The sequence below is a fragment of the Berghia stephanieae genome, chromosome 8 (genome assembly GCF_034508935.2).
Source record: "Berghia stephanieae isolate SIO BIC M18660-M18661 chromosome 8, UCSD_Bste_1.3, whole genome shotgun sequence".
In the NCBI taxonomy this organism is placed as follows: domain Eukaryota; kingdom Metazoa; phylum Mollusca; class Gastropoda; order Nudibranchia; family Aeolidiidae; genus Berghia; species Berghia stephanieae.
Window position 1 is genome coordinate 17,538,970 of NC_088367.1, and position 12,469 is coordinate 17,551,438.

Consider the following 12,469-nt stretch of genomic DNA (forward strand, 5'->3'; position numbering starts at 1 on the left):
ACCAATAATGTTGAAACAAAACAAAAAACTCGACCACTTACTTGAAATAATGACTCATAAAGATTGGATTCTGTTTTGTGTTCTCTCTATAATATAATAATATCTTTATGTATCTCGGCGTATCACACAATATTAAAAGAAAGAATGTGGAGAGAACTGATAATCTCTTTGACTGTATAAATGTTGTAAAAAAATTAATAAATAAATAAAAATTGAGCTTTTAATAGCACAATATCCACTAAACGTACTCAAAGCGCTTTACAAGGGGTCCCTGACCAACAGCAACATGTAACATGTAGAACAAGACATGACGCCTGTTGGGCGACCTTACAATATTTTCCGACATAAACAAACGCTGTTTACGACCAGGTACTCATTTTACACCTGAGTACGGTGAGAGAATGTGAGTAAAGAGCCTTTTCCGAGGACTCAACTATGCGCCGAGCGCGTGGCTCGAAACCAGGACCTTCCGATCCGATTATAAACAGCAGAATGGCATCAATATCATATCATAGATCTGTGCCAATTGATAGAACTAAGTTGACGTCACTCGGGTCTTTGTTATTGTTTTGTTTTGTTTTGTTGTTTTTTGGGGGTTTTTTTGCTATCCACATTTATGAGTAATTCTCACTTACATTTATTAATCAGAGTACAAAAGTTCATGGTTACACATAGCTTTGTGTGTTGGTCCGTTATACTTCCGGATAGCAATGTTATGAGTTTCCTAGCCAAACGCATACTATCTATAGTGACAGGGTCACGTGCCATGGATAATTTCACGGTTAAATCGGTTAACAAGATGGGCAGGAATAATAACAGCGCTTAGCGTGTGCGTGTGTATCTCGGTCTTCATTATCACTTGGACGCGTTTCATTGGCAGTTGAGAAGATAATAATGACAGCTTAAAACGTCATGATTCAATCAGAGCCATGATGCCCATGGAACCGGAGTTTATCCCGGTTTCTATACCGTGAAAGGGGCAATCAATATTAATCGCTTGCTACCCTTTAGATAGAACGCTAGTCTATTGCAAACATGACCTAAATGATCGCAAATTATCTTCCGCCAGATCTAACAGACTCAGCTACCCAATAGATTTTTTATCACTCCGACATAATAGCAGTAAAGTTCTTGCCATACACAGTTTCTTTTGTAAAACATGCTCTACAACACACTGTTCATTTTCTTTAAATTTTATGATGTACAATAGAAATCTGAATAAGTAAAAGGTTGGTTTTATCGTAACGAATGTGACGATTTTCCTATAGTTGGTAAGGAGAGGGTTAAAATGTGCAGTTCTATATTATTTTATCAAATATACATATTATTGCTATTCATTTTAAGGTAATCACTCTTTTGTTTCGTTTCTTCTATAGGCGTCTTGGAGAGCGTTGTGGATTTCATATGGCCCAATGTGCGAAAGACCTTGTTTGTTATCCAGAGCCAGGAACGATAGACACCTACCAGGCACTTCAAGATGGCGCCGCCATCTGCACTCCTTTCGACTCCGTGTTATGATTTAATTATACTTATACTACTGTTATTAACTACGCCCCACTTCACCGAAATAGAATTAGTAAAAGATATTTGAGTTTTCTCTTGCGTTGTAATTAATGAAAGTTTATGAATGAAAAGTTTCATTATTTTCCATGTTTACCCATTTTCATTTGTAATGTTTTTAAAGAATCATTTCCTTTTCCTTATTAAAAATTAGACATGCTGCGTCTCTCGTATTTTATTGCTTTAACAATCTCCAACTTTGTTTTTCTTTCAATCTTTTAACTCCCCCATCCCTTACACCGCATTTCTTGGCATTCAACTGTGACCACTTTACCCCATTATCATTAATTTACAAGTTTGTGAAACAAAATTATAATATGCATTTTATTTAAACTACTGTTTTTGCTTTTTACATACAAGCATTTGTAGTAGTTAATAAAACTTTGTACATGGCAATTTACTTTTGGATTTAGTTTATATGAGCATTTTTTTCTCCAATTTTGAAAAGTTCCAAAAGTCTCTTGATAGAGCAAACAACTCTAGTGTTAAGTGATTTAATGTTATTTACAATCCACCCTGAAAAGCTCAAAATGATGATGTTACCCTTTTAATAATTTATTATTGTTAACAATTGATTACTTCAACTTCGGAAACTCTGGTTCTATTTCTTGTTTTGTTGTTAATAATCTACTACTTAAGCTCAGAGAGGTATTAAATACCCGTTTTAACATTTTATTTGTTAAAGAAAGTTTAAAATCTATCCCTCTAAAGCACTTTTAGTGCAACACAAGGTTAATTGTACTTAAACGGCGTAAAATAGATATTTTACATCTACTTACATTTTATCATCATTCTGCTTTCATTGAATTATAATAGTAATTCACCCAAAACAACTATGAAATGTTATTGATATTGTCTCTTTAATATGTCAGTGGGGATAGTAAAGAAGGAAACTGTAAGACCGCGGTATAATATTATACGATTCTTACACTCTTGCTTTTTGGAATTCCTGACGTGTTCCCAACCGCTGCACGAGCTTGCGAGTGCGCGTTGGGAACAAAGTTCGAATTCAAAACGCAAAAGTGTAAGAAATAGTTTATTCTGCCCTTCAATCGATTCCGATTTTGTCATCTCTGAGTAAAAGACGTTTTCAAAAATATTTAAATGATAGAGACTTCTTTTTTTTCAAAAATCTAATTTTAGTGAAATTTAACGTTTGATAATCTGACGTCTCAAAAATTATTATTGTAAACATGAGATCATTACGCGTTACTTCTCGTATTTAATTTAGGAGAGGGGTGGAATTTTACACGCTTATAAAATCACTTCAATTCGAGATCCTTTTTACTTGTTTCTCGAATAACATTTTTTGTTTGTTTTTTTTTTTGTTTTTTTTTTTTTTTTTTTTTTTTTTTTTTTTTTGTTTCTTTAATTTTGGGTTCGAGATATAAAATCAAGGGATGAAACACATTCATGATTAAAGCAATTGTATTTTACTAATGAGTTGTTTCCTTGCTATACACACAAAGCAAAAACTTTGAGAAAACAAAAAGTAGGGTAGCTACCCTTGGTCTTTTTTTTTTCTTCTTCTAAACGATGGTTATGTCTAGTATGTTTTGATTCTTGTTTATTTTGTTCATTTTGTTTCGGATTTTTTTTCCCTTTTTTTTTTTTTGGACAGCCCATTTTGTTTATTCAATTAAAGTATAAACTTTCACAAGTTGAATACAATATCCTTGACCATTTTTGTTATGATGAATGGAGACTCTCAGCTCTCCACACGATGGAACCTATAGCCCTATGACATTGATTTATTTCTAGATTTTGTTTCCTTTTTTTAAAATAAAAATATGTTGCCAATTTAATGTTTTTTCTTTATTTACACTGAGCGAATAAAACTGATTTTATTATTTGAATGTGCACCTTTAAAGATAGAAAAAAATTATATGTTTTTGAACATTTCATTACACGTTCCGGAAAACATTTCCGATTATTTTCTTGTTTTAGGTTTGTCATGATTAATCACATTTTTCTGTTATTGTTACTGTTTGCTTCGAAGTTGTGTTTGCTATTTCCTCTACATATTTAATTCGTACATTCCGCAAAACAATTTTCTTTAAATATATAAATATCATTAAAATAGTTGATATACCTACTTAAAGAAATAGGTTTTTTAAGAGCGTTCTTAACTTATTGTTAATTTAACTGATGTAAACTGGGGAGGAGATACAGTACTCGCTAGATTATAACACGCTCTCATGAGAAGCAAAAAAGCGTGCTAAAATTCGAGCGTGCCAAAATCCGATGCTCATGGGAGGTAATCGGTACAGTCGGACACCCAGCTATAGGGTGTAGTATTGCAGTATTCACTCTATCATTCATGAATGAAAACAACAACAACAAAAAAGGTTGTATTTTTTTTAAAATTAGAATTACAAAGTTTTTATTTTTATTACAATGAAGACATAACTCCTGTTTGAGTATTTTAAAATATTGATATTAAACGGATGAAGCCAATTCGCATCGTTGTTGCTACTCTCTTTGTGAAAACTGAAAGATATGATGACTAGAATCGCATTAATCATAGGGTGTTTAAAACATGATAAATTCCAATAAAAGTTGATAAAAGAAATATGAAAAGGGATGTTTGATCCAACGCCAGACAATTCAGAAAGTGTACAAAACTGGGGGTCGAACCCCAGAGCTCAAACATTCTGATGGCATAACCATTATACCACAATGTTAACCTCTTTGGATTTATACAAACGAACAGTCAACACATAGATACGATGTCTAAGATATTCAACCATGCTCAGTGTTCAGAAAATAATATGACAATGAAAAATGAGTCATTTACTGGCCATTTATTTCAGATCTATAAAATCATTATGTTGCATCAATGTACGTGCCCATATTTTGACACTAATAAAAAATGATGTCAAAATACAAGGCGAAGACCAACAAAAGACAATAAATCACGGGTTTTATTCAATACTTAAACCAATGAGATCGTTTGTTTCCTTGAACATTAATAACGATAACTCACGATGCCGTGCAAAAGTCTAAAATGATGTCAAAATGCAAGTCCCAGTAGTGGTCAGGTTATGAGTTAACAAAGGATACGCTGTGCCCCCACTTTTTTAATATATATATTATTACTAATCTTACTTTTTTTCTTGAGGTTTCTTTAGCAGTGCATAGGGACCATTTTTTTCAAGCTATAAATGAACAATATAACAACGGGCATGGCTAGCTGTTTGGTTATTTTTTTAAAAGTAAAGACAATGCAACGCGTGAAGATGATGTCGTCGCGAGAATTTGATAAGCAATATAAATTACGTGCATTCTGGAATGTAAAGGTTTCCAGTTTAAAGCAGGGCATGTTTAATTGGATTCAATAGGCTGATGCCACGTCCGCCCAGCAACGAGCAGCCTGGTTCTAAACAAAGAAAATCGGTACTTTTCATTCTTCATGCTGACTAGAACTTTTCACATGTCATGTGATCAGAACGTATAAAAGTCAAAACATGATCAGATTTATAATGTTTTTCTCCTCTGGATACAATTTTATGCTCGTCGGAGAAGTATTGCATAAGGGCGTCCGCCTTGTTCCGATAGTTTAGAGCCAGTTACTTAGTTACCATAAGTCATTACGAGGGGAGTGACGTTACATCTGTTGAAGCGTATTCCCTTTGAAAGACTTCAATCAAATGACCTTTCTGCAATAGCTATTAATAGAATGAATGAAGTTGGCGTCACTGCTCTTTGTTACTGTTTTTAGACCATTTTTTTTTGGTCATTCGATCTCACTAAATTCTCCCCAGACTCTCGATTTGAGAGGTCTTTTTTTTCCAAGATGAGGGTCATTTAAATCGATATATATTTGAAGGACGAGTTTTCTGGCCAATTTTTTTAATACGAGTTTTTCCAGGGTACATCAGTTAACTGGTTAATAAATCCCCCAATTCTTCTTTTACGTGTGTTTGGTTGCCTATCTGTGACCCTTATTTTATATTATTATTATTATTATTGGCTAGATTTTTTGCTTTTATCTTCATGTATGCCGATGGTGACAATGATGATGATGCTTTAGAATGAAATAAATTACATGAAACAAAACTCGTTTTGTTATTGTTTTGTTTATATTTTTTTAAAATAGGTTTTACGCAACACTAATTTCAACAAATTAGGGGGGCGAAGTGGCCGAGTGGTTAAGGCTTTGCACTGTGATCCGGATGACCCGAGTTCGAGCCCCGCTTCAGGCACTTTCGTTTTTTTTTCCTTGAGCAAGATTATTAACCCCCAATTTGCTCACTTGGACAACATGGGTGATTCCTGATGACATCAGACATCTTGTTTGATGAGTTATCTATATTCCTTCGTGGAATGCCTAGGCGACGATATCTTATGATATCGTGGCGCAAAAGGCATAACTTAACTTTAACTTTAATTTCAACATGATGAAGGTCTGAAAAAAACGTGTATAAATTACACCAGTGCCTGTTCCCTAAATTATCACTTTGCGCCTTTTGTTCCATGAGTTCCATTGGGAGCAAAGAAGATCGGCCTCGGTGTTGAGAAGTTGAGTTTTATTAATAAACTTGAGCTTTTTTTTTAACGCGACGTCCATCAAATGTGTTCAAAGAATTTTACAAGGGTTCCCTAAGCAAAAGCAATACTAGCGAAGGACGAGCGAGACCTTCAAAACGTGCTGTAATTATAAATAAACATATGTGTGTATGAGAAAGAGTAATATATGTATGTACATTGTGTATGCGGATGTGTGTGTGTGTGTGTGTGTGTGTGTGTGTGTGTGTGGGCGGGTGTGTGTGTGTGTGTCTGTGTGTAATTGGATGCGGTTGAGCTTGTGTTTGTATGTCCGAATCTGCAGTATGTAATGTTTTTACTGATGGTCAATGTGAAGCGATTCGAGGCTTCGGTATAAGCGCTATATAAATGTACATTCATTAATATTATTATTAAAACAAAAGATGTAACAGTACATAACAAAGAGATGATTTACAAGGAAAAAAATATTATCTCCCTGAACTGCAACTATACATTTGACTGTTTCCCTCACAGCCAAGTACTCCGGCAAGGGCCAGGACAAAATCGAGAAATCCCATTCCAAGACAAAGACAGAAAGCAAACTCGGAAAACAGATATTAAAGAGGGACAGAAGACAGAGCAAGTGACCCCCTGTCCGCAATGGGAAGCCAAAAAAAACCCACTCAGATAAATCGTTGTTACAGGGACAGGAGGGATATTGTGTATAGTATTACATGATATGTGATGTGACCTTTCGTGTCAATCCAGTCTTATGTCTGAATGAGTTAGATGAACAAAATAATTGAGTTTTAATTTCAATTCGTCAGAATAAAAATGTTTAATTTCTTGAAAGTTGAAGAAACAAAATTCACCCTCTTCGATATGTTAAATCAAGTTTTAAAAGTTGAGCTTTGAATGGATTCTAATCGACGTGCAATTATTTACAGGTCTGATAACCGAACGTAGCCATGGGCTTGATTTAACGTTGTTGTAATGGACAATATTTAGCATTGATTTGAGAGTATACCCATTACAAAACTGAGGCCATACAATTTGGGTTATCAGACCTGCATTTAAGTACACGTTGGTGCTAACCAATCATATCCATCCAACAGAGTATCATTTAGAGAAGATTGTGCACATTATTTGGTCTTTCCTGGGGTATCTCAAAACTATAGTCTTAAATCGAACGGAACGCATATTTCTACTATATCACACAACAAAGATTTACCAGTTTGTATTCTTAAGTTCGCAACACATTACGGTCATATCAGCGCCAGTACAAAGGAAGAAAATGGGATAGTAAAAACTTCTAGAATTGCAATTAAAGCACCTAAGAAAAGGTAACACAAAGAGGAATTGGTTCAAATGAGAAACAGATGTAGATTCCAAGAGCACACTATCAAAGTACTTAGATTGAGACCATCTAAGTCTCATCCAGACACAAGCACAGATTTCCACACTAAGAGGAATACACTCAAAGGTTTACAAATTATATATAATGTGTAAACAAACATTCTTCTTCTTCTAGGTTCCATGCCTGGTCCAGGCTTCGGATACTGCATGAATTATCTCTCTCCATTCCTCCCTGTCTCTTGCCTTTTCAAACAGCTCTTGGATTGTTAGGCTGGTGAAGCCCTTCAGTTGGTCTATGAGTGTTTTTCTTTGTCTCCCCGGGCGCGTTTACCAGGTATTTTTCCACAACTTGCCAGGTATTCATTCTTATCTTTCCTTACTATGTGTCCGAAAAAGGATAGTTGTCGATCCACTATTAAGGGCATTAGTTTCCTTTGTTGGTATGTTTGTTTTAGCACTTCTTCGTTCGTTTTGTGTGCAGTATACGATATTCTCTGCATCCTTCTCAAGCACCACATTTCAAAAGCTTCAATGTTCTTTTGTGTTTCTGCATTTGTAGTCCAGCTTTCGCATCCGTATAACAAGATTGGCCACACGTAGCACTTCAAGACTCGGAATCTAATCCCGAACGACATCTGTTTGTTTTTCAAAATGTTTCCCAGGTCCATGAAGGCCTGTTTGGCTTGAGTTATTCTTGCTCGTATGTCTCGGTTACATCTTCCATCTGTTGTCACTATTGAACCTAGGTATTTAAAACTTTCTACGTTGGTAAGTTGCTCGCCGTGAATCGTTATATTGCAGGTGTTGTTGTTTTCGGGGTTTTTCTGTATTACCATGCATTCCGTTTTGGTGATATTCACTTCCATTCCCTTGGCTTCACTATCTACTACCACTTTGTCAACAATCTTTTGAAGTTGGATTTCTGATGTTGCAATGAGTACCGTATCGTCTGCGTATCTTATATTATTTATGTTGTGACCTCCCACTTTTATTCCCTCCATATTATTTATGCCCCTCATGATTGTTTCTTGGTATAGATTAAACAGATCTGGTGAGGCAACACACCCTTGACGGACTCCTTTCTTAATAGGAATGGAATTTCCTGTAGAGTTTCCGATTTTGATAGATGCCTGCTGGGTGTAGTATAATGTTTGCATGAGTCTGAGGTCTTTCTCATCAGCGCCAATGGAGTGCAGTTGTTTTAGTATTTCTTCGTGGCGTACTCTATCAAAAGCTTTTTTGTAGTCGACAAAACAGAGGTATAGTGGGGTCTGAACCTGTATAGCTCTTTCACTTAAAACACGGAGGAGGTATATTGCGTTCCTTGTCCCTCTGTCAGGTTGGAATCCATATTGTTCTTCTGCGATTTCGGGGTTAATCTTATTCCTTAGCCTGTTGATAATTATACGCAACAGTATTTTGTTGATGTGGCTTATTAAACTTATAGTTCTAAAATTTTCGCATCTGACTGCACCTGCTTTCTTTGGTATTGCTATGAAAATAGAGTTACAGAGATCTTCTGGAATTTTCCCAGTATTGTATATATTGTTGAATAATATGTGAAGTTCATCAATTGCTAGATCTCCTAGGCTTTTTAATACCTCTACAGATATTTCATCAGGGCCTGTTGCTTTACCATCCCTCATTCGTTCCATGGCATGTTCAATTTCACTTTTGGTGATGTTTGGTCCGCTTAATGGTTCTTTGAATTTCAGTGGTGGTTCATTTCTATTTGGATCATTGTACAGTTCGCCTATGTATTCTACCCATCGGCTTTCTATATGTTGTTCTTCAAATAGCAGTTCCCCTTGTTTGTTTTGGATACAACTTCCTGCTGCTTTGCTTTTCCTTTTCCCTGATAGTTCTTTTATTCTTTGGTGAGCTTGTTGGGGTTGGGTTTGTATTCTCTTTCGATTTCGCAGCATTTCCAGTCTAGATAGTTCTCGTGTGCCTCGATGCATTTGGATTTAATGTGGTTGTTCAATGTTTGGTATTCTGCAGACCCTCTGTTGCATTTTCGTCTTTCTTCAAATAGGTTTAGAATTTCATTTGTCATCCATTCCTTTTTGCTGTTTATTTGAGCTATTGGTAAATGCTTTTCTGCAGTTGCTTTGACACACTTTTGGAATATATCAAATTGTTTTTCACATTTTTCATTATCAGGTTCACTTTGGCTTTGTATCATGAGTGCATTTTCAAATTCTTCTCTCATTTTTGTTTGTATGCCATTGTCTTTGCATAACCTGTAATCCCTCTTTATTATTTAACAAACATAATGCAGTGCAAAACAGAGTGATGATTTACAAGTAAAACAATATCGTCTCCCAAAACTATACATTTGACTATTTCCCTCCCAGCTAGGGTATCTGGTCAGAGCCGGGACAAAACTAAGTAATCTCATCCTAAGACAAAGACAGATATAGGGGGATAGAAGAGTAAGTTCCTCCCTGCCCACTATGGGAGGTCAGGAACCCCACCCAGTTTTATACTTTTATTCTCTGTTGCAGCTTCAGAATGCTGTACAAGGATGAGTGATGATGATTGTTTTGTTGAAAGCTGCATCAGAAAATATTCAATGACATTTTTGTCTCATCGTTCAGATACTGTGGGAAGCTGCCGTGCTATACATCACAAAACAAGCGTTTTTTGTTCGAGAGCATATCTTCAGTGATGTTTTATTTTGTTTATCTGGGTTTTACGGCGCTTGCGACACATTTAGATAATTCCATCACCAGTAAAACGGAAGAAAATACGTTTTTAAAAAATCCAGATTGCCAATTAAAAGCATCCAAGAAAAAATAGGACAGGGGAATAGTTCAAACAGGGAACAGATGTAGATTCCAAGAACATACTATCAGTGTCCTTAATTTGAGCTCAACTATAAGTCTCATCTAGACACAAACACAGGTTCCCATTAAGAGGAATGCACTCAAATGTTTACAAACCAAAAAGAACAATTTAACAGTACATAACAGTCAAAGACATGATTTGCAATTTACAATCTCCTAAAACTATAACTATATATTTGACTGTTTCCCTCCCAGTCAACGACCCCGGCCATGGCTAGGACAAAACTAAGTAATCCTATTCCGAGACAAAGACAGAAAGCAACTCAGAAAACAGATATAAGGGGATAGAAGACACAGTGTGACCTCCTGCCCACCATGGTAGGCCAAAGATTGTTTGTTTTTGTTTTTAAGGTTTTACGGCGCTTGCAACACATTTAGGTTATATCAGCGCCAGTAAAAAGGAAGAAAATGGGATAGTAAAAGGTTCTATTATTGCAATCAAAGCACCCAAGAGAAAGTAAGACAAAGGGGAACTGGGAACAAATAGGGATCAGATGTAGATTCCAAGAGCACACCACCAATGTACTTGGTTTGAGATCACCTAAAAGTCTCATCCAGAGACAAGCACAGGTCCCAACTAAGAGGAATACACTCAAATGTTTACAAATCATATAATATTATATGTAAAATAAACCCCACCCAGACAGAAACAATTGGAAAACGGGTATGGGGGGATAGAAGACACAGCATGTACCTCCCTGCCCACTATGGGAGGTCAGGATCCCCACCCAGGTAGGTCAAAGACCCCACCCATTTAAGCTTGGTTAAATGAGATGAAGCAGTGCCATAAAGACACCATATATTAATTAAACAAGATAAAGCTAAATCCGAAATACAAATTTTATTTAAAAAGCTTTCCTTTATTTCTTTAATCTCTTTCTTATCATATAACATATATATAACATTTTTTTTTAACGCGACCTCCAATTATTTTTTTTTGTTTGTTTTTTTTTGTTTGTTGCTTTAGGTCTCTTCCAACACAATTGAGGTTATATGAGAGACCGCTGAAACAAAAAAACAAGCAATCTAACAAAAATAGTACAAATGTAAATCAAAATCATAACCTAAAGATATCATAAGCTAAATTATAAATAACCAAGAACAAACAGGCAGAGGATTTACAGGAAAAAAATATCCCCTGTCAAAAATACAATCACAACCAAAGAAGCAGGATAGGCTAGTAAAGAGAAGAAGAAACGACATCACTATCGGATCGTACACCCATGCGAACATCATAGGTGTATGATTCAAGGGTGATGCTCCCATCCAACCACCCGCGACCTCCAATTATATATTAATATAAATAACAAGAGGATGATTAACAAGGAAAAATATAATCTCCGAAAAAAAAAAATATTGAAAAAAGAAAAAGAAAAAGAAAAGAAATTTATCTCCTAATGGCAACAATTCACATTTCAGGAATGCAAACAACGCGTACAAGAAATCTAAAACAATTACCATGTAATATGCAAAAACATTATTACAGATCAATTTTATCTCTCCAATTATCAACAATATATGTAATAAAGTCATCAGCAATAATTTTTTTTAATCTCTTGGAAAATGTATGTTGTCAACAATGTACATAGTGAGGGATCAATCATAAAAAATAAAGGAAGAGATTCAACAAGATATATATAAATGGTTCTCTGAGAAAAGGTGATGGAAGTCGAATAAGCTGGTTTCAAGAAAATGACAGAAAAAAAAGAATAAGCGTTTTGTCCTTGATTTTCATATTTAGTTTTGTCTTCTTATCATTGATAGTCGAAGGAACTTCTCATAGTTGTATTCGTTGAGGAAATGAGTAGAATTATCTTTCATGATTTTCAATGGTCAGTCAAGAAGTGTAATGGTTGTTTGTTTTTTTTTTCTTTTGTCTTGGTTTGTTATCATAATATGGTCTTCATAAATGCCTGTGACTTTATCTCTATTTCAGACATCCAAAAACATTTTTTTTAAGTTTTAGAAATGTTGCTTTTAAACCGCTAAAAAATGTAAAAGGAAAACAAGACTTTATAATATATTTAGTGTCAACACAATTTTTATTAATTCAAATCACCTTTTCTCAAGCCACCACACAAAATATCATCCAATATATAAATTAAAAGAAACTAAATATTTTAAAATATATTCTTTTGAAATATAAAGAGATTCGTTTGAATGATGAAGATTCAGTTTTTATAAATTTTGGTCCAATATCTTTGGGTGTCGCCTGA

The 12,469-nt window shown here is 35.0% G+C and overlaps 1 protein-coding gene and 1 long non-coding RNA gene across 3 annotated transcripts in view; one reads left to right on the forward strand and one right to left on the reverse strand.

The window, feature by feature from the left end:
• Positions 1–5,619, forward strand: part of LOC144978287 (insulin-like growth factor-binding protein 2) — a 36,724-nt gene extending 31,105 nt beyond the window's left edge. For both annotated transcript variants that reach the window (XM_078924142.1, XM_078924143.1), the window contains exon 3: positions 1,377–5,619. In XM_078924142.1, the coding sequence (XP_078780268.1) occupies positions 1,377–1,518 (142 nt within the window). In that variant the 3' untranslated portion in view covers positions 1,519–5,619. The remainder of the gene's footprint in view (positions 1–1,376) is intronic.
• Positions 5,620–11,079: 5,460 nt separating this feature from the next.
• LOC144978290 (uncharacterized) lies at positions 11,080–11,670 on the reverse strand. The gene is made up of 2 exons (XR_013646494.1): positions 11,535–11,670; positions 11,080–11,174 (listed from the first exon to the last, which is right to left on the reverse strand). It is a non-coding gene; the product is annotated as an uncharacterized LOC144978290 (long non-coding RNA).
• Between the last annotated feature and the right edge of the window lie 799 nt (positions 11,671–12,469).